At 32.8% G+C, this 24043-nt stretch overlaps 2 protein-coding genes across 2 annotated transcripts in view; one reads left to right on the plus strand and one right to left on the minus strand.

The window, feature by feature from the left end:
* The first annotated feature begins 188 nt into the window (after positions 1-188).
* On the plus strand, positions 189-23816 carry LOC110992168 (transmembrane protein 64). The gene is made up of 3 exons (XM_022257881.2): positions 189-921; positions 14214-14369; positions 18625-23816. Exons 1-3 carry the CDS (start codon positions 382-384, stop codon positions 18745-18747), a joined length of 819 nt encoding a protein of 272 aa, XP_022113573.1. The 5' UTR covers positions 189-381; the 3' UTR covers positions 18748-23816.
* The window catches only part of LOC110992518 (1-phosphatidylinositol 3-phosphate 5-kinase), a 34789-nt gene continuing 32064 nt past the window's right edge, over positions 21319-24043 (minus strand). The window contains exon 36 of the mRNA XM_045630733.1: positions 21319-21333. The gene's annotated coding sequence lies outside the window, so the exon portion shown is untranslated. The remainder of the gene's footprint in view (positions 21334-24043) is intronic.

The following is a 24043-nucleotide window of genomic DNA, read 5'->3' on the forward strand; positions in this document are numbered from 1 at the left end:
GGGGGCATGTTAAGGCATCTTGGCTAAGACCCCTGTTGTGAAAAAAACGGTTATCCATACTTTTTTTTTAAAGTAATAAAGATTCTTACCATAGAATAACATACCATAGAAATACTAATGTAGATTACTGAGTACTGACTGAGACTTGACTTGACGGTTAGCATAACGCGTGTCAAAGTCAATATTGGCACTATATCTTTTTGTTATTAAATCGAGTCGCGGTAGGTAGCAGACGTTACATTTTTCGCGATTTTTTTTAATCCCGTGCTGAAATAAACAGTGGCGAATCTAGGCCATGGCGACATATATTCTATTTTATTCTCTGCCCCTGCGTACTTCGTGAATTAACTGCCAAGTGTTAACACAGAAATCGTGCTCAAAATGGAAATTGTGAACATTGAGGACGGTCAAGCCGACCAAGTAGCGGTAATACGAAAGAAAAGTATTTGGGCGAAAATAAATAACAGAACAACATACAGTTATTTAGTCAACATTGTAATTTCAATAATTTTGTTGACGTCTTTGGTGTTAGTTTTATATTTCTTTAAAGAATATTTAAAAACTATTTTATATTGGGTTGATGCTCAAGACCCGAGGATTGTGTTTTTATTGTTTATGGGATTATTTTTAATCGTTAGTTTTCCAGTGACTATTGGCTATTTAGTGCTCATAATAACTAGTGGATATTTATTCGGTATTCCGAAGGGTTTGGGTACAGTAGTGGTAAGCGCGAACTTCGGTGTTGCTGTAGCCCATTTTACCTTGAAGATGTTAAGAGGATATTTGCCTTTGGACCGGCTGTTGAAGTCAGATACTGCAAGAGCCCTCCTCAAAGTTATTGCAGGACCTCAGGCTTTCAAGATAGTTTTTTTTGCCAGATTAACACCAATACCATTTGGGTTACAGAACACAATATTTGCTGTGAGTATCAAACTATGTTATTAACATATTGTATTTTGCTTTGTTTTTTTTTGTTGTTTTTTTATTGTCATTTTAAAGAAAATTAAGAAGGGCTTAATAATATTGACTATTGCATTACTTTATTTAAAAAAAAACTACACATTATAATCAAAATCTAAAGTTTAAGTCCTACTTACTTTCTTACTAGAGACAAGTTTTCAGTATTTATATGTATTGAGACAAAAGGTTACTCATTAGAATAGTTTAAAGGTTCCATTATGATTGTTGCCTCCTTGCTCCTCACTTGGTTATGGTAGTAAACCCATTAATTACTCTATAAACTGCATTTACTCTTTGTGTTTGGTTTGACTTCCAGTAGTACAAAAAAATTGTAAGTCTTATAGGACTAGTAAGTCTTATTGGGCACCTACTGGCATATTAAGAAATTTATTTATTGAAAGCTCATGCTTCACTGGCAAATTATGAAGTCCTGGTTGACAAATATTGGTAATTTGAAGAATTAAAAACAACAATGAAGAATAGAACAAAATATAAATACAAAAAAAATGTGTATCAATATAAATAAACATAATGTTTAGGTAACAAATTGCAATCTCTATAAATTTGGATGTAGCTTTACAGAGACCTACTTAATATGCTTTATGATTTTTTTTAATATTTTAAAAACCATATCATGTCCATTCATTTATAGTGTTTATATTTTTTACTTACATAGATAAATCATAACAGCAAATATTTAGCATCATGAAATATAATTCTCAAAAAATTTTGCCATACAAAGCAAGGGAGTGTACAACTCATATTTATATTGATCATACGTATAAAAGGATTAGATAAGTATGTCACATTTTACACTGTTTTCAGAGAATAAAACATTTAATCCATTTATGTATACTGCCATTTTGCCTCAACCCTGCATAAATGCATATCTTTTCACAGAATTAGCAATAACATGTAAAGTAACAATAACTCTTAATTACTTGCATGCAATACAATTAAAGTTAATTATGAAATCATAATTACTTTTATATTAAATGTAATGGTGATTATAATTACCTTAAATCAAAATAGAAATTTTACTATACTTTTTGTATACTTATATATAAATATTGGCTGGTGTCCTACGTGGTTACAGAAACAATATAAATGAGATATTTCTTTTAAATTATTTTTTTTTCACTCATGTGTTTTCTAAAACTGCAAAGTCATAGGACTTCTAGCATTTGTACTGAATAGCATAAACCAAGTTATTAAAGGCTAATTAGAAAGCGAAAAATCTCCAATTCTTAGATAATATACTTAGTAGCTTTATATATATTCACATAATTATATTCCTGAAAATTCCAAAAACCTGCCTTGTCATATGCACGAAATTAAGTATATCACATGCTTACGCAAAAACTATAATAATAATAGCCTTTATTCCATTTTAATTGTCTTCTAGTGTATCTGTGTGCTCTTTTTTGGAACCGACTTGTATGTCAGGAGGAATATCAGTAAAAAGGTGAAAAGCCGAAAGGTTTCATAAGGTGAAAAGCCTTGACATTTGTTATCAGTATCTAAAATGAACTATAGATAAACCGATTGTTAAGTCTGTATGAAAGTGTTATCAACGCTTTCCGTAAATAACGTTTATAATGTAACAATAAACAATTTCAAAGAAAACAAACTGTCAATAATGTTATGTAAAGATTTTTGTATTGTTTCCTTAGTAGGATATATATATATATATATATATATATATATATATATTGTAGCAATTTAATAATCACGCTGCTTGTACTCCCAAGCTACTAGTCTATTTAATAAAAAGGAATTTCGTGGTAACGTTCAAAAGTGTACCGTATTTAGTCACTTTCTCAATATTTTATTTCACGTATCTACTCGGTGTATTTTACTTTGTAGGCTTGTTTTTAATAAAACAGAAGGAGCAGGAGGCTTATCTAATGATAAGTTATACCCATGGAAGTTATATCAATGTAAAAGGCCCTCGAGTGCGTTGCCGGCCTTTTACGGCCGGGTGGTGCTAAAGTTATTATTCTTATATGAGTCTAATAAATGAGGTAATTGTCAATTTTTTTATTTGTATTGTGGTGAAAACAACAAACAAACAAACTAGATTTTGTTCTGTTTCTATCGAATAAGACTAAAGGCGTCTACACACAGTCCTAAAATAAAAGGCAATATCGGGGAATTGATCACCTTAGGCTTAGATCAACATCTATGGGCAACCTTTGACATGTTGAGGGCCAAACATGCAAATACGATCGCGGGCTGCGTTTAAATGTACTTTGTGCATTTAAAAGTAGTGATAATATTTTTTGCGATAGATATTAGACATGACGACAATGTTATTATAGTACAATTTATTGAAATAACAAAATTAAATTTAAAAGATACTATATAATTGAATCGTTAAATTTGCATTGGTTACAGTTCTGTTCAATCTTCTTTTTTTGCGAATTTTCTAAGCTGCGGAAAATTGTGTCTTTCTACAAAAAATTGTAGATGAATCATTCAATGTGTCGCCCGTGAGTATAACTACCTAATGTAATAGAGGTCCGGATCCGACCGGTGGTTGCCCATATATGTCTTAGATTGTCCCGTACGTAGGAAAATAGTACACAAATTTTATTATCAACTCTTCTGCTACAACCGATTGTCCCGGCCAACATTGTCCCGATATCGCCACTGTAGGGCCGGATCACGCTTTAAGCGTACATTGATGTTTTATTTATTAAAACTACCCATTAAATAAGTAAACTAAACTATATTTATATATAGTTTAGTTTAGGTTATCCTAGCAAAGGATTCTTAATATTAAATCATCGCGTGTTTTAGATTTCTCACAGAATTTTCTCACTTCAAAACAATACGTACCTACATATTTATGTCGCCTATAAACCGATAAACTTGCGTCACACTTTTATTACGGCCTTTAATCGCTTGGTATTTTCCTCTTATTAGTTTGCAGCAATTATTGTGAAGTATGTCTTTAAGGCAATAAAATAGGATTTGAAGGGCGTTTGTTGGACTATAAACTAAAGATGCTAAAGGCTTTTTATTTAGTTGGATGAACGATATTTATTTATTATATTATTATTATTTTATTTTATCTTTATGATGCAAGTTCCTAGTCTTATTTGATGTGGACTTTGAGAGGATGATCTAATATAATATTTAATACAAGCCTACTAGCTTGTATTAAATATTATATTTATTTATTAATACTTCGTTACATATATAGAAAAATAAATAATATAATACCTAAAAATTAAACAGATGCAACGGGCAGCCTTATCGCTAAAAATCAAAAAGCAATCTCTTCCAAAAACTAAAAAAGAAAAATATTATGACAACCAGCCTTAACACGAAAAGAAAAAATAAACTAAACACTAAAAACTTAATCTCACGGATTCATATTTCTTTTAGAAGGAAACCGAGCAAAAGAAATGAACCTTCTATCTAGCCTATAGTTAAAATTTAACAGTTGCAGAAATATTTTTGCCCAATACCCTATAGTATATGAGATTTTGGGACTAATCAATATCACTATTATTACCTACTATCGTTGATCGATTTATATATCTCGGATCTTAAATCTCTAATAACGGCAGTCCAAGATGCCATGACACGTTATGGCAACATCTGGAAGAAAAGACGAATTGGTATCAAAATCAAAATAAGATTGATAAGGGATCTAGTGTACAATATCTTCCGTATGGAGTAGAAACGTGGACGATATCGGCTCGATAAAGGGATCGATCGATGCCTTTGAGATTTGGTGGTGGCGGCGAATGATCAAAATGTCGTGGACTGCGAATGCGCATGAATAGACGACCCTGACCTTCTCATACGGAATCGCCTGTCTACCATATGCCTGCATCAAATTTTATCTTATTTCGGCCATACAATGCGCAGAGGCGGTGAGAACTTGGAGAAACTGTTCGTGGTTGAAAACAGAGAAGGCAAAAGATCATGTGGCCAACCTAATGTATCGATCAAGGGAAAGACTCATCGACAGTCAGACACAGTCTTCAAAACTGTACACTGTCATGAGAGAGGCGTTGGAGAGAAACCGGTGGAAAGAGACGCTTCAGATGCTTCGTTGCAGACTACAACGCTCAGACATGAGCTGCCGATTAATGAGAGAGTATTACTTACTAAAAGTGATAAACTAGATTTTTTTTTGTAAGACAGTATTCAAGATTTTCTGCCCCTTATATGCTTAATTGTTATTCAAAGAGAGAGTATTACTTACTAAAAGCACAATAAAAACTACCGCTTCTTGAGACGAAACTTAATAGGCGGTGCTGACTAATGTGGTATTTACAAATTCTTAATCTTATTACTATAATAAACATATAAATATCATATATACTTATTTGTTTACTATTATTGAATTGCTAATGTGGTCTGAAATAACAATTCTTTGCATTACGTAGCCAATAATGTTTACACAACCAATATCCTGAAGCGCGTGACGGATATGAAATGCCTTGGCTGCCATCATCGCAATTTCCACTCTATCGAAATATTTATAATAGTATTACAAGGTAGTCGCGACGCAACGCAGAGTTGGTCTAGTGACTGCAACGTGGAAATCGCTTCCCTGAGTTCGTAGGTTCGTTCTGCACCAATGAACTTTCTTTCTATGTACCTACACATTTAACGTTTAGTATTCGCTCGAACGGTGAAGGAAATTTTCGTGAGGTTTTGCTTGACGTAGACACAAAAAGTTGACGGCGTGTCAGGCAAAAGAGGATTGCAACTTGCCTATTCGATTGACAGATGATCATGAAACAGATATCTGAGGCCCAGATCTAAAAAGGTTGAACCACCAATGATTTTTTCTGTCCAAATATGAGTGTCTATTACTAAAAAGGTATTCTTAAAAATAAGTTTTTAAGTAGATACTTACGAGTGCTCAGCAATCTCGGTCACCGAGTAACCAGTCTAAATCTATATTAGTATTGTCTTTCGAACCTTTATAAAACTAGAATAGCTTTTTATATCTCAAATGGGCAATGGACAAGCAGACTCATCCGGTGTTAAGTAATGCCACCGACCATGGACACTCAATGTCAGAGGGCTCGTGAGTGCGTTGTCGGCTTTTAAACAGTTTGGAGCTGGACAGTCATGGTTATTGATGAGTTGTATTTGTCCCGAATAACAAAAGACTTATAAATTAAGTGGATAATAAAAAAAATCTAATACAAATTGTTCACGGGTTTCGTAACTGACAAACATGTAGGTAATATTCATCCCCGATACGATAAACTCTCCCCTCAAATTAAAGAACGTATTTAAATAGAGATATCGAAACGATAAGATTTACCTATTCGCATAGAGGCGTATTTTAGAAAATGTTGAATAATGTCAGTAATTAAAAAGGTTACTATGTATATTTGTTGTCAATTGTCATTATTATCTTAATGAAGTTGCGAATTAAATTTTATTTTGTATTACTTCATAAAATCATAAATTCATTTCAGTTAATTTGAAACTCGAAATTTATTAACTCTTAGGCAGTACGAAGCCGGGGCCTAGATATAAATTATGCCTCTATATCCGATATTTAATAAAATGTTTGTCGTAAACAAGATCGTTAAAGAAACGGACACAATTCTTTTCTCAATACAATTGGAATGTAGATACAACGTTGTTGAATATATTAACAATGTTTAGTCTTTGTATTAAAACAAATTAGTCTCAGTGATGACGAGATTAGTTACGACTTAATTACGTAGTTTTATTTAAAACTAGCTGCCCCGGTGAACTTTGTTGCGCTTTATTATGATGTTTTATTTACGCTACGTTTTTATATTAGTAGCTACATGCCAACATATTTAACTTTTTTCGGAATAAAATCCTAAGTACTGAATAACATGACATATCAGGCAGTCATGACATATATGTCATGATATGACAGTCAAAAGCCATAAAGCGCAGATAATATATTTAATACTTACGTGGTCATGTCAATGAAGATAAACAAGACTTTTTTTGTAAAAGACGGTGTTACAGACTTTCTGTTTTTCTTATATGCTTAATTGTTAGTAAAGTAATAAAGGGGGCAAACGGGCAGGAGGCTCACCTGATGTTAAGTGATACCGCCGCCCATGGACACTCGATGCTAGAGGGCTCGCGCGATGTCGGCCTTTTAAGAATTTGTGCGCTCTTAATATATGTATACTTAATAGGTTAAATAATTTGTTATGTTAAATTGGAGTAATGTTTCAACAAACTTTATCAGGTTCTTATCACTTGAACCGCCTATACGCCCGATAGTATAAGATATACATATGTATTATCAAGCCTTAGCGCGAACTAGGACTGATTCTTCCATAGAGCTGCACCAACATTTTTATTGTTCAAATGACCTTGCCATTCATCACAATCCAAGTAGCAAAATTTTTATCCTTTCCAAAAAAATATACTGTATCGCAAATTCTTCGGAATACTCGGCATTGACGTATCGAATGACGTTCAGTTTCGTTCCAAAAGCTTGGTTTCCAAGCAAGGCGAGACGGTACATCACTCCTGGCCACCGCTTGCTACTCTCATAGATCAAATTCGGCGTACTTTTCTCACTTCTGGGTGGGAGCTCCCCAGTACTAGGTCCTTCCATGTCCTTCAAGATCGGACCAATTCTTGAAAGGCCGGCAATGCACTTGCGGTCCTTCTGGCAACGTCAGTGTCCATGGGCGGCGACATTACTTAACATAAGGTTAGCCTCCGTTTGACTAATATTAAAAATGTCGTATACGTAATTTTATACCAAGAAATAACATTCGTTTCGTAGTCTGTTATGGTTGCTGGCGTGGGTTTCGCACTCGTTTATTAACCTAATATGTTTCTAGTTCTAGTAAGTTGTCCTTGCTACTCGCCTCCCCAGTCGGTCGGTCGTCAATATCGACTGTAATAACGACACGTGTGTAGCTAGATTGTACCAATAATAATTGCACAATGGCTACGATAACTTGGGCGTATCGAGATAAAACTGGTCCCACTTTGTTCTCTACAATTTTGTATACACGAGGAATCGTGGTGTTTTTAATTAGAAAATTCTATACTTTTGTTATTTAAGAAGTTGACCGAAGTCTTTATTTAGACTTTTATCTACTTAGTTAAATTTTGATGTAATTGTTTATACAAGATATTTTAGACAGCATTGGTCCTATCTTTAAAATCTAGATCGAAATATGATTCGTGATATGTTGCTAAGCGTAAACGAAGACGGCTGAAATAATTAGTTTTTTATTATTTGAACTTAGAGAAAAAGTATGATTTTTATTTCGTACTTATGATTTTTTATATAATTTAATTTATGCCTTGAATCCTGAAGTTTTTGAGGCTCAGTTAATTTGCATGGAAAAACCTAAAAACCAGTTTTATTTTTCTATCATTGTGAACGCGAAGAGTCTAGCAGTCTAAAACAGGGTAACAGCAAAAAATTCTATATGTTGGTAGCTACTAAAAAGTAAAAAATTATATTAAGGCAAAACGAAGCTCGCGGGAGCAGCTGGTTTTAAATAAAATATTTTATATATTTTTAATTTCATATTCAATAAAAAGATTTATTTATATTTATTTAACTTGACCTTTTCGCGGGTACTTACACAATACCTAAGAAGTTTAAATTATTTCCTGTCTTTGTTTGTAGCATATCGATTGACAGAGACAATATAATATAGAGATTCGTTATTTAAACTTCCTCTGCATATTAAACGAGAAATCTTTATTGCATTCCTTTAGTTCATATTTTTCAGGTATCATATTATGATTTTGTACAATAAAGGACCTTGGTTGTGCACGGCAATGTTGTGAGACGGCATGCTTTATTATAGTTAATTCTTATACGTAGATACGATCTTAGAAGTAGATACATTATTTATTTATTATATATTTGGCTTGGCTCAGAGGAGATTATACATAACATTAAATATTAAAACTGATAGTTTTTAGTTCTTTATAAACATAATAAAAATAAAAATTTAACTTTTATAAAGGTTCTATCAGTCAGATACTCTGTAACGGATTTGAAACAAAATTCGACCATTTCTTAAATAAGGCTTTTTATCTTTCACGTTTAATATAAAAGCTAACGCCAGCGCTCAGAGCTACTGTGCCTCAAGGCTGTAGAACTTTCGTGCGTGTATGACGGCAAGTAGTTTAAAAACTGGGGCAACTTGAGGACTTGCTTTAAAACATTCATTTGAAAATATATCACGTTTCAACCCTGACAGTCGTGCGTTTAAGCCCTTGCTGTACTCTAATGGATTTTGCTATCTATGTAGACAACACTCCGCTCTAGTTGGCGTTCTCTCTAGTGTTCGCGACAGAAGTTTACCTCTACCCATTGTACCACAAAGATCGGTTCGGTGGCCGTCGATACACAATCTTATACTAAAATATTAAGTAGTGAGTATATGTACTACTAGTAAATGTGACACTCCATGTATATGTATATACACTGTATACGGGCTAATAATGATATAAATAAATAAAAAAATCTGCGTTTACTGCACAGAATTTCCATCTAAAGTTCTTATATGTAACGACTAAACAAATACATCAAACAATAGCGAGTATTTTTTCTTAATCTCCCATTCTCACTCTCTTTTCAATCGGTCTCAATCGCTCTCTCCCTATTCTTCGACAAAAACGTTGCACATCTGCGAGACGTTCCAGAAATATTTACCCTCATGCGCCTAAAGAAGTTTCACTTCAAGATCAAGTTAACCTATGAAATACAGACGGCGAATAATACGGGACATGGAATATTTAACGATATTTGACGAATAATAACGGAGAAAGACTTAAGGAAGATAGAAAATTCTTAAGGTACGATTATACTACCAAAATAGCGTGTCACAAACATTTTATGTAAAACAATAGCAGGACACGTACTAAGCACGTGTCACGTTTAACTTCTGTCTCCACTGACAATGCTGTAACTTTTCTGTCCGGAGTGTTACACACTTGTCAACTGACACGATTTTCTGCCGAAAGTTGCTAGCGGACGGAGGAAAACATTGTATTTTGTACTGCAGCCTGTGTGTTATTATGTAGATTGCATGAGGAAAAAAGAAACCGCGATGTTTGGTCAGGCTCTTCCCCGGGCTTCCCCTAATATATTCTTGATTATTTGAAAAATTAATTGGCGTCAACTCATTCAAGCGAACAATATTTTTAAAGTTCGCGCGCACTAACTTTAAAAATATTGTTCGCTTGAATGAGTTGACCAAAGAAATATTTGTGTCGTACGCTATGCAACACTGTGCAGTACACTGTTGGAATCATAACTTTACACTTACATACGATAATATCGTTGTAACATATATACTTAACAAACAACAATGTTTAAGATTAAAAAATAGTTTATTTTTATTTACTTTTTAACAACCCATTTAGCATGACCTACTTGTTTTTGATATTTGATACGATCGCTAGACGCCAACAATCTCGGAGACAATGTGGCCAGTGTTGATGGACTACTCGATATTTAGAAGGTGGAGCCTTGCCTATTGTAAAGATTAGTGCAATCAAATTTTACGCGATTTGATATCTTTATACTGTCCTAGAAACGCTTTATATGCGACGCTTACGTAATAGTAACGTGTATACGCACTACAATATCTGCAGTCAAAATCTGTTATAAAACCCCAAGGAAAAACTCATATTTGGTCGTAATAACCGATAGTTATAACAGCCGATGACGTTGTTATTAAGTACCTAAGTAATACAAGAATTTAGCCGATCTTTGATTTTGGTCAGTATAACCGGTATGTTGTTCTAAACGATATCATCGTAAACGGTTTTTGTATAAAATTTTTGTAGTAAAACTTCTTTGTAATTAAATTATTACTAAGGTAAAAACATCAACCAATAGCGTGTATTTTTTTCTCGATGTCCATTTCTTCACTCTCTCTTAATCGATCTCAATCGCTCTCTCCCTTTTCCTACACTTTCCTTTATGCGCCTAAAGAAGTTTTCCTAAAAATTAACGTTAAAAGAAACTTCTGGCATCCTGGCAGTGTATTAAATCAATTTGAACGTACGCCATGTTTATTCAATTTTCATGTTCATGCAATAAACGAACAAACGTTGTTTGTTTTGATATTTTTTAATACGTTTACTTTATATGCGTCGAAATTCCGGGTAAAATTAAATTGTTTAAGATTTGTTGTTTTAGGCATGGACAATTTGTCTTAATTTAAAAAAAGAATATTTCTACGCTCGTTTGTGAGAATTTAGTTTAGTACTAATTATTATATAAGTAACTAGAAATATAAGATTACGAATAATTGTACGTCATTTCAGTCTTATTTATGTATGTATCCAGTTGTCAAATCTCGTGTTATGTATACGATTATCCGTTGAAGCAGTATTATATATATAAGTACATAATATAACGTTTTAGATTGCCGACTTGATTGGCAAAAGTGGTTTATTTCAGTAGGTTTATTTTCACAAACACTTTGTACGAGCCAAGGCTGTTTCTGCTCACGCAGGCTTTTATTAGTTCACCGCGACTGTTGTTCAGTTAAAATCACTCGTCAAGCACTTGCTATAGCATTTAATTTGCACACGTATTTTGATCTGTACCGTGTGGGTAGAGAAAACATGTTTCAGGCAATAAACATAAAAATTTAATCAACTTTTTTTAGTTTAGTTTTTATTTGTTGATATCATCGTCTTGTTTGATACAAGATGCACCTGGCTAAAGAATTAGCCATAATATTCCATATATGTATAATCTATAATTAAAATAGCGATTGTAAAATTCTGTTTGTAAACGTGTTGATCGAAAAAAACATGTTTTCGGCCAATAAACATAAAAAGTTAATTAGTTTTAGTTTTTTAGTGTAGTTTTATTTATTTATATGTTTGTATTCAGCATGTTTGATAACACGTGAATCAGAATTATTCCAGTCTTCAAAGTCCTGGAAATTTACCTCTATAAGAAGGTTTACATTACATTTTATACCATCTATAAATAGCGATTGAATATGTTGTTTTAAGCACACGTCACAAAAATAAGTAAATAATTATTCATTTAGGCTTACGTTTGTTTATTTAAATGACATCACAGAAATTCTGACATCTTCATCTAGATTATTGCAATGGCGTTTAGAAAACCATTGGCGGTACATTATAGGCTTGCGGCTTAGGTTTTTGTATCAGTCAATGATATATTGTCGATTTTTAAGTCTACCTAGTGTTATACGTGCACGTATAAAGAAAACGATCTCAGTGTTGAAGCACGCTCAAAACTGTGCCAACACTATGTGTGAGTTTCTCACAAATTGTGGGACGACCCGAGAGATTTCAATGGTTCTTTTGTTATGAATTTAACCTTGACTCAATAAAACGTCTAATAAGTCACGCCATTTAGAGCACTGAAATTGGCCCTCAGCGTCTAGGACAGTCTTCAATCACGTTAATTAAAGACTTTGTTCTTAACTAATTAAGGGGGCAATTAGCCACCTTTAGGTGATGCATTTTTTTTAGAAAAGGAGGCATACGGGCAACAGGCTCTCCAGATGCTAAGATACCACCGCCGGAATTTACCGGCTTTTTAAGAATTGTTTCGCTCTTTTATCGACCCTAAGTCGAATTGGTTCGGAAATACTTCAGTGGGCAGCTGAATCCACATAGTGGTGGTGCGCGGAAAAAACGGTTCTTTTTTGCTTTCAATATGGGGCAAAATTGGTAATCATAGGTCTGGATTCTTATTTTCTATCTTTTAATTAATTATTTTTTAAGTCGCCTTGGCGTGTAAGAATAATTCTCATTCCCGTAATCATTGAAGATAATGTTGTTAATTTTTAAGGGTATGTCATATTAAAAGGATTTAGTAGGTGATGTAAGATAATCCGTTTATTTAGAACTTCAATTGCGTGTTAGTATATATAACTTTTTAATGTTTTTAACAAAAAATATATATATATATTTATTGACGATAATAAAACTAGTTGTTAAGGTTTTGAATACCGATCGATCTCGTTTTAACTGACGTATCCTGAATAATAATAGCCTTTATTGCTGTAAAATACCTTTCCTAGTACATTAAAATGTGCTAATCGGCCAGCCGATTAATTTCTGTTTTACAGCTTGTCTTTGGACATATGCCTCCAGTAGCAGTCCTCTCTTCTCGGTATCTAGCTTTACGTAGCTACATAGGGGTCAGCTGTTGTACCATAATCACCTTTCCATATTTTAATTTCTTCCGCGTTTTCTTTTGCTATAGCGAGTAAGCTATCTATTTTTGACACCTAACAATAAAACCAGTACAGTGATACTAAATAATGATCGATTTTCTTTAAACTCATATAAAAGGTTTTTACTGGTATACTTGTAAGATATAATTGGTTTATTTTAATTTCCCGGTAAATATTATGTAATTAGTCCGATAATAACTGTGTAACCTAGTTTAAAAGAAATTTTAAATTAAATGCAGTACACTTGTATTAAATTAATATGATACTTTACTACAAAAGTTTTAGAGATACAGTATTTTGAGTGAAGTAACTTTTGTTCGTTTAAAAAGTTGTTTAAAAGGAATTAAGCTACTAATATTTGTGGCGAAATAAGCTTTTAGCCAAGCTAGAACAAAAGAGAGCTTTAAAGTTGTGGCGTAAGCGTTCTCAGCATTTCTTTTGTCGCAATATCAACTGAAGACATTTTTAAGTATATTGGCACGGCTATTCCTGGTATTTTATTGCATATGGCATTATGCCACAAGGCTGCAATTCATAGCCAATGAAGTAAACGTCTTTATCTCTGCAAGATTGTTACCCTGTAATCTTTCGCCATATCTATATCTTCAGATTAAGGTACGTTTCATAAGATACGTGTCGTTGAATGCAATAGGCATTTTACAATTGTCTATGGTTATTTTAGTGAATAAAAAATCAATAGTTTTTCACACCTCCATGTCCGCCACTATGTTGAAGCGCCTGGCGAGGTATTCCCGAAGCATTTCAACATAGGGTTTTTCTAGAAAATCGTACCAATTCTTAAAAGGCCAGAAACCACGCGTGAGCCGTCTGGCATTAATGAGTACCAAAAGTTGATTTAGATTTAATTATTATAAAATAAAACGCACTATCAGTTTTATAAAAATATGCACTATATACTCTACCACGGTAAAAAGCCTCTTTGGCTTAAACAAATAAATTTATTTTTTAATATAAATTATACGGTTTGAAATACTCTAATCCATGTATGAGACTAGACTCGAATTCCACCTGACAATTGTCAATATATGTTATATTTTTCTGCAGGTAAGCGACGTTCGCGGTTGTGGCTACCATTGGGCTACATTGCTGGGTTTGTTACCGGCGCAGGCCATCAACGTATACCTCGGTTCAACGCTGCGGTCAATGCATGATGTGCTGCACGAGTCACACGTCACTGGTTATGTGGTCTTTGCATTTCAGGTAAAACATTTTAGATACAGCTAGTGAAACTAGAATTTTAATTTAGCTTACCTTGCCGAAGCCACGTACAAATGATTTGAAGGACTCTATTAAGTACGAGGGTGTCTAATTATTTAATTAATTACCGTCTAAAATTCGTAATATTAGCGCGTTTAACCGCGTGTGATAGGGTAGAGTTGCCATAGAAAGGCCAGAATGGAGAAGATTGGAGGAGAATTTTGCCACCTGGCAAACGGACACACAAAAGTGGAAGAAAAGAACCGTCTACGAAAAAATAAATACATAAATAAATAATAATAATAATATGTCCGAAAAAAGGCTATTATATATAACTATATAGCGCGTTTAAACAATTCAAAGGGGCATTAAAGATACATATTATGTCAAAAGAGACTACAATTCGGACAGCTGATGGCGACATGTCTTGTTCGTATATACATATTAGGTTCTCAAGTTTATATTTTTTTTGGATGAGAAATGTTTTTTAAACATTCAATATTGATAATAAATATGGGTAGTTTTCTGAAAGAAAACGTTACTAGTAAGACCGCCCATTTGTATTTGTGTAAACGCCGCTAATCCACACTCAAATTGCCTGAAGCTTCGCAAGTGCGTTGCCGTGTTTTTTTAATGTCAATAGTGTTTGTTTTTATTAGTACCTTAATTCTTGTTGCCCTTGAATTAAGTTTTATGTAATTCTGGGTCAGTGGGTTGATAATTAATAGAATTTATGTGGACAATTACACAAAAAAATTAAAGGGTAAATGTATTTTAAATCGAGGATAACAACTACGATTTCGTTACCCGCGCCATTGTTTGAAACGTAGTTCGAAATAATATGCGTATTTATGAGGAATAAGAATAAACATAAACCAAATTCTAATTCATTGAAGTTATAGTGCACGGCTATTTATAGAAAAGTTTTTTATTAAGTAAAGATGTACGTATGTACGTAAGTAACGTACGTATCTGCACAATATGATTATTATTACTTAATTACACTTCAACTTCATTAAGATAAGTTATAAGTAAGTTCATTAAGGTTATTGTCTGTGCTATTAAACTCTTCCTTGATTTATTAATACTTTATTTATATAATATGATCTTACGTTTTTTTCATAGAATCTATTATTTTTATTAACTTGAAGCAGGATTAAATATAATTCATTAATGCTTAATTTAAATTTATAAGTAATGTATGTAATAAATAATACTTGTCCTAAAATAATTATCTAGATTGTATTTATTTGATTGTGTAACGAGTGTATGACATGTGATAACGTGCCAATGATAAACCAGGCTGAACTGGACAGACTAATTTGTTCCCATTTTATTTACTTGTTGAGAGCAAGAGATTGTTGGCCCTTGGAACCCTGCTGTACACCAATGGACTTTCTGTGTGTGCATTTAAGTCTCGCTCGTACGGAGAAAAAAAAATATTATTAGAAAAAAACTTTACAGAAATCTCAGACCTAAATGTAGTGTAATTGTTTTTTATTTTATTTAAGCCCGCAATTTATTAGAGGTTTTTAATATCTTAAACCAAAAATAGCCGTAAAACCTGAATACTTATATTAATAACTAGCAGACTCGGCCAAGCGTTACTGTGGCTAAGGTTTTTGTTATATTACATAGTAGTAAACTATTCAAGGGAGACGGTAGGAGAACTTATGTGAAACTTTGGTATTTTTAACACAGCGCCATCTGTTAGAATTGTATCAAATAATAAAGAAATATTTACAATAAAATAATATTGCAGGTATAGATTGAGATGTAAGCTATATCAAACTACACGGTGTGCAAATTTGATTGATATAAGTTCGGTAGTTTAGGAGTCCATAGCGGACAAACAACGTGACAAGTAACATATATTAATATTTTTCATATATATATGCTTCTAGATATAAGATCCTTTTTACTAAAAGTTCATACTTTAAGATATATATCATACATAACGAACTGTATAATGCTGCTAACATATTATCTTAATATTACGTTGCATTTAATTTTATTACTATTAATAAATGGAACTGTAAGTATGTTCATCCATTAGACACAGTGCATCAGATAAATAACTCGATTGCGTTTAATTAATTAATAAACCATTTGATAAGGGCAGACCTTCGTACGGAAGCCGGTGACGCGTTTGTCGATCGTAATATTAATGTCACTAACAGACTGAATGCACAATGTCACCAATTGCTTTAATGTTTCTTGAATTGCCTTCATTGACCGTTTTACTGAAGAGAGTCACCTTTTAAATGAAGTAAGTGGCGGAGAATTATGTAGAAAACTCTTGAGAATTTACATAGTTTTGCCTACTTATGATGGCCTACTGTGGTGCAGGCTTTTGATTTACGAGATTTTTACTTTATGACGTCTGGTAATGATTGTATAGTAAAAAGATTTAGAATTAGTAAAAGTAACTAAGCTATTATTAAATGTATGGAATAATGATTGTCTGCTCTAATAAATAAATAAATTATTATTAATAATAGAATCTTAAATATATAAAACAAAGTCGTGTTAGTTACCTCTTTATTGGAGGAATCTTCTTCCGAATAGCAGAATAAGTAATACAATGTTGAGTTATCGAACACCAATAAATCCAGAAATTAATTTATGAATACAAAACAGGTTGTGGTGCCATCTGTTAACAAAACAACGCATCAGTTTACATCAAATTCGTGTCAGTTCAAGAAATTCCGATCTTGAGGTGATAAACGTATGACCCAGGGTTCTTACAAGTATGTCTGTCTAATTGGGCCACTATCATTGCTGCTGGGAACTGCCTTTTTGCTTCTAGTACCTATGAACAGTGTGGGGCGCCCCACAGAGGGGAAATTTGATGCTTATGGGGGGCTATTCAAAATTCAAAAATGAATTAAAATTATTTGTAATTTGAATTCCAGTCTGTTATTATATGTTGAAAATTTACGTACTGTATTTCGTTAATAATTTCCCAGTGATTTCAAACTAAAACCTATCGTTTAAGTTTTATAGTGATTTTATTAAATTATGTATATTATATTGTTTCAATATCTCGCTGCTTAATAATATTCTCGCCACTGGTTTCATAACTGACTTGACTATTTATATTAATATTTTGATCATTGGAAAACGTAAGTCTTATGTTGTTAAATATATATTTTAGTTGTTTCAAAGTTAGGACATTTCGACATTAATATAGCGGGTCACGCGGGCCCCAGGTTAGGTGCGTTTAATATGATATCAATGTCACCGCAACTCATCAACCGATTGTCACGATCTCACGTGTCGGATATATTTATTGGATTAGATGACTGATCAATAGTATTTATGTATGTTCCCTCCTAAGTGCAATATAATACGTATGACTTGTATAGCCATATGATTATTGCTTACTGACAATTCTCAAATTAGGGCGTAGTAACTCAAGCGCTTTTAGTCGACAAATACGACAAGAAATCATTATTAAAATAACTAGGCCTTTATATGTGAAATCTCTCGACGAAAGTATACATATGATGACGAGATGGCTTATCTGCAAAGATCTATAAAACAGCTATATTTTATATTATTTGTTTACGGGCTTGAATTTCGTTATTACTTCAAAAAAGATTTACCTTCAACAGTTTTTAAGTTGTTTATCAGTTGAACATGTGCGTAATTTTAAAAATATTTTAAGACATAAGAAACCGAAAAGATAATATAAGTTTCAGGGCTTTTGTTGCGAATTGCAAAATCGTATTAACGACTTAATTACACACGTAGAATATTTCAAGAGTTTTATCAAAATAATTGTTCGCGATGCAGACCTAGATTAGGTATATTTTTTAGATATCAGAACTGTTCTAGAAACTTCGTAGAGTCAAGTTACATAATGTTTTTTCGGAAATAAGAAAAATGTGTAAAATATATACCTATATTATTTTTTTTTATTAATTGTATGTTAATTATATTTATTTAATATACCGGGATTGTTTTTGTATAATAATGTAATGCTAAATTAAAGTGACTCTGGAAAGATGCAATGTATGTATGGTAAACTTGAGAGGGATTGCGCATCGCTCTTCCACCATGGGCGGATCGTGACTTTATGGTATTACGGGGAAGTCCCGCGTAAAAAATACACCGACCAAACAAGCGACGGGGAATTCCTTGTTGTTGTGATAAAAGCGTTATTTATTAAATTCATGGCATATATAATTTATGTATCACACTTCCCTGTGGAATAAATGTTTTGTTTATTAATCGAAAACAATTACCCTTTCAGATCCTCATTGGAGTCACATTAATGGTGTGGGTGGTGCAGAAGGCTCGCAAGGAGCTGACGATAGCGATAATGGCGGCTGAACTTGGGCGTGACACCCTATCAACAAGCAGTTCATCCAGCTAGCCCACGGCCCACACCTCAGGGCCGGAGAGCGCCGGTAGTAGCTAGGAGTGCGCCCCCGGGTGCTTGGCCCCGGGAGACACTTACGTGTGAACTGTGATATTATGCTTATGTAAATCAGTGGTATTGGGATCTCTTTGTGGCGGTTACAAATTATCATAAAGGTATTAAAATTTTGACAATTGTAAATATCTAAACTCGTAATTATAAGATTCTGTCTTGATCTATCGAATTTGTCTCACGGGTAATATTTGTGGAAGCTTCACAATACTGTAATATATGTAGTGTATTATTATACAAGTTCTACTATGATAAAGATACGAAGGATACCGCGTGCTGGAAGTTACAGTCTTTAATAAGTCAGCATTTTCGCCAATCTTAATATCTATGTGTGATATGTACGAAGAAATGTCTTCGCAACAAATCTAAATGATATTTTATTAAACGGTATTATATTGTGCTAACCTCGGTGTTGCCCTTTATATTGACATTTGCTCAGACACAGTCAGTGTTGCTATTAGTATGAATGTCTCGCGTAGAAAGTTTGATACTTGCTAGGTCATTTTATCGTGCTAGAGTTTTGTCTTGTTTATGAATAAGTAATCCAAGTACGCTTTGGTTGTATTCTAAATATAAATGTATACAACTCTATTACGAACTTTGCACGTTATTGTCATACAATGTTCCTATTTCCGTTTTAACTTCAAATTTAATTGCGTCACCAAACTATTGAATGATTGTGCTTTATCGTCGTTGCTAGGTAAGATAATATTGTACTCTGATGTTATAAGGGGCTTTATTGTTTGTTTGCATTGAATGGTCTCCGAAACTTCGGTACCTATTAAAAAAAATAACATTATCCCAGAATGTCTATGGAATATTTCCAAAGAAGTTTAGGATTCGAATAATGATAATATAACTCAAGGTATGGAAAAATCACGTATATTGTGTACGCTGTGAAAACTATTGACAATAGAGCAAAGTGATATACTACAGTTTTAAACAGAACATCAATATCTATGAACCAGTCTGCGATACCATATTTAATAAAACAAATATCCAGCCCTCCGAAGCCGGGAAATTTGGTAGAAATGTTTCTAAGCTATCGACATAATTCTCGACTGTTAGCATAAGTGTTTTCGTGGAATGAAATACTTTAGATTTGTATTAGCTATACGTTCGCTGATTTCAACTCAACACGCGTATACAACATCGTATGTATTATATCATATGGACGCATGGGATACTTGGATCGATTCTGTGTCGGAGCCTGAATTAAACTAAATTTGTTTTTCGCATTGTGAAGACTGGACTAAATGGTCTGTCCTCTTACTGGTTACGGAAATTCTATGCCAATTATAGTGCTGTATAAAAATACTCACGCACTTTTGGCTGATTTGTTCAAGAAGGTAGTTGCCCGAATTCTCCAGTGGGTCGCATGTCTGTATGGGATATATTTTATGCTAGCCTCTGTGTTCTAGGACGATAACAATCATAAAATGTTCATGTTAATCTTATTATGATCGCGAAGTCATAATTTTGCATATACATTTCTCCCTTATCAAAGCACGCGAGGCTAGGCATTCGTTAATTTACAAACATTTTACGATTTCACTGATGTAATAATTTTTGTCACGAGAATTCACCGAAGCATAAACAATTATGCCGTGATAGTATTGAATGGATTTGCCAATGATTTGTCATGGTATAGAGGAGATCATAACCCAAGTACCTACGTATAGGTAAATAAATTTAATATATTTTGTAGATTTCTTTTTATAGAACAGGTGGCAAACGGGCAGGAGGCTCACCTGATGTTAAGTGTTACCGCCGCCCATGGACACTCTCGATGCAAGAGCGCAAGTGCGTTGCCGGCCTTTTAACGGGTTCATTTCTAGAACAAATCGATCCACAGTCTTAATTATCTATTTCACGGTCCTGTTACTGTGGGTATTTTTATACCCACAGTAATGTATGGTATGGCATGGAGTATGGCAATGGAAAGCATAAAGAAAGACTCCACTCCAATTATAAACCTTCTAACCTATAAATAGTATTTACGATCGGTGTTTTTGATCTAAAACTTCGCCCCGGTTGTTAATCTGTTCAGGTTAAAATTTAAAATGTATTCTTACAATCACAATTAAAATGTGTTAATTTAAACCGTTAGTATAAATCTATGGTCGCTCGATTGTACATTGTAACCTTTAGTAAAGTCATGACATTTAAAACCTTAACGTGCCAGACTTGGAACAAATTACTGGGCTCAAGAAATGTATTTTTAAACCTGTGCCTAAACTAACAACCCTTGTAACTTCTTAAGAATTCCCTATTTTTATCCAGTTTTAAACCAGTTGCGATAGCAAGTATTCCATATTGAATTATTTATTTTCTGACCTTCGAGTAGACGTATTGAGTGAAACGCGAGACAAAGTTACTTCAAAAATCGAGTTAAAAATTCATCCAAGATTAATTAATAAACAGCTTGCAGTGGGTTTGAGTTTTCGCATTGAGGTCTATAGCTCTAGAGTTTTTATTCTGATTTATACCGAAACCGCCGCTGAATTGTTTATTTTAATCCGTGATTTAGTGAATTCTGATAAAAAATTCCGCGAGTTGTTTGTTTAAATATTTTTCTCTTTTTATATGATTTGGAGTTGATCCAAATCGCATACTGCGACACAAGATAAATAGGATGATGCGTAAGAAAATTATTTACTAACCACGGTCAGACGGAGTTAAATTCGATATTATTTCAATGTATAAGTTTTGATGGCGCTGGTGAACATTGGCTTATCTAAGGTTATTTTGTAGGAAATTTTCGTGTTCGGCGTAGAATTTAGTTCTGAGTAATCAAAAATAGCTATATTTTTGTATACAATTCCCATAAATAGCCTTAGAAACCTTGAGATCGTACGACACCGAAATTAACATTGAAGTCGGGTTCCCATTTGCTATCGGATGTTATAGAGTACCAGAGCTGGGGTGGTACTGTCGTGTTCGCAAAGATTTCGTGATAGTTGCATGTCAAAACCGATAAAAAACTTCGGAGTTATAAGTACTTCCTAGTCTTATCCACTTCAAACACTTGTAGACGACTTTATGTACACAAGTAAACTATTTTTACTCCTTTGTTTATCAACGAAAATAACGAAGCTTAAAAATAGCATTATAGTTATTATGAAACACAGATACAAATATCATAAGTATCGGAGCAATCACCTATACATTATCATCATGTTGAGTGCGCGGGCCAATATTTACGCGCCTTATCACAGATTATCAACAAAGCTAATTGTTCCACGAAGGTCGTATATGAAAATTGCAATACGTTGTTCTAATTTTAATTATTATAATATATATATATATATATTTATAATATTCATAGTTTTTTTATAAACAAAAAAAACTATAATTTCAAAAATAATATTTAGAATGGATGGAAAGCTGGTTTGTTCGTAACTTGACCATATAGCTAATAATAATCAAGTTTATTTACTTGTATAATACTCGTCTTCTTTCGCTTTAGGTGTTTGTACATCTTTAACAGGAGTTTTACTAAAAAAATGCAATAGCGTGGTGACGCAAAATCAAGAATAGATTTTTTGTCCCCATTTGAAATTGAATTTAAAATTACTGCCTAAATTAAACTTTATCGAAAATTATCGTTTTAATTATATTAAGTTAACGAAATTTATTAAGATAAAACACGTCCTAGACAAAAGATACATTAATTTCAATACTATTTAAATTTGGCATACAAAGATTATGAGGACCACTTTAGACCCCGTGTACATTGTCAGTGATTGTCACAGGAGGTATATTTGGAAATTGACAACTTCTATAGTCTAAATGAATCTGTGATTAATTCTCTTTGGTTTATTACTTAAAATATATTGCAGCATTAATCCTTTATAAGACACCTTTGAGATCACTATTTATTAATTATGATGCTTGTCATATTAGGATTATGTATAAGTACTCTCAAGTTAGTTATTAATAATCCTGTAAAATATAATTATTCTTATTGCTAAACAGCATGTTTGATGACGTCAAATGTAACTCTAATGTGCACATGTTTATTTAAGTATATGTATAAATATCTAACCAAATATAAAACCTCAGGTATTTTCATAGATACATTATTAAGAATATCTTGTCATTAATGTTCAGTGCAATATTATATTTAATAAAATTGTATTGTATAAAAAATATATAGAGTCTGTGGTTACAACTGAATGTGTTTCTCAAACTTAACTATTGTTGATTGAAGTCAGTGGCCCTATAATGTGTATTTTAAGATTTAAAAATTATTTACTTCCCTAATATATTCCTAAGACTGATAATTTATTTTTGGTTCCGCGCTACCAAGATAGTTCTTATCATTTAAAATAACAGCTAGAATTTACAGATTTATTATTAGCGTCAAACTGGTACAAAACATACTGATTGAAATTTATTTCCTATTATTTGGAGCTTCCTTTTATTAGACCAAATTTATCTATATTTAAGTTTTCCTGAGATAAAAGTCTGCTGTATACATTTGTAGACATCGACGCGTGCCATATAAAAATATTATAAAGCGTTTAATTGTAAAATATAAAAATTAGTAATTTATCTTTGGTAAAATATTTAGTAATTGGTGCCAAAATTTGTTCTGGGTCGTGTTGAAAATGCGTTCATCATTTTCAAAGTCTTGTAGCTTATTTGAAATGGTGTCTTGCTTTCTGCACACATGTTCTGCTTAGGTCGTATCTGGTTATTAATGTGTATTGTGTACAGTCTTGCAGTATTCTAATACATATTTGGTACTAAAATATTTTCATATTGTAAATATTGCATGTAGATAAATTTTAAGCGATATGTAACAAATGAGAAAAGTGATGCTTGTAAAGCTAAAGAAATATGCTCACTCTTTTATGGATGTATTCTATATTTTTATTAATACTTTAATTCTAGAATTATATATGCATTTATATTGTAAACGAATTTATTTTGTGTTAAGTACCCATTGTTATGTTCTTAATCCTACTATGTTAATTAAAAATAATAAATTAATGTTATTATTTGAAGATGAATTTTATTTTCAAGATCAGTTGTAACAGCCACCGAAACCTTTTTTACTGTTATAACAGCCCATGTCACCAAAGTAACATATTATAATAGAACACATAAAAATTTAAATAGAACACATTTATGTGTAGGAATTATTTATAATATATTCGGGAACCTGTAATATTATAATTACTATGCACCCTTTTTTTATATTGAAGCTAAAGAAGATTGCTTTTCGAAGCCA

The sequence above is a fragment of the Pieris rapae genome, chromosome 13 (assembly GCF_905147795.1).
Source record: "Pieris rapae chromosome 13, ilPieRapa1.1, whole genome shotgun sequence".
Lineage (NCBI taxonomy): Eukaryota > Metazoa > Arthropoda > Insecta > Lepidoptera > Pieridae > Pieris > Pieris rapae.

What these genes read in the sequence shown, in the direction of transcription:
- LOC110992168 (XM_022257881.2), top strand. Translation starts at nt 382, where the DNA reads ATGGAAATTGTGAACATTGAGGACGGTCAAGCCGACCAAGTAGCGGTA. An exon ending in TACAGAACACAATATTTGCT is followed by an intron (nt 922 to 14,213) that starts GTGAGTATCAAA and finishes ATTTTTCTGCAG; the next exon opens with GTAAGCGACGTTCGCGGTTG. An exon ending in ATGTGGTCTTTGCATTTCAG is followed by an intron (nt 14,370 to 18,624) that starts GTAAAACATTTT and finishes TTACCCTTTCAG; the next exon opens with ATCCTCATTGGAGTCACATT.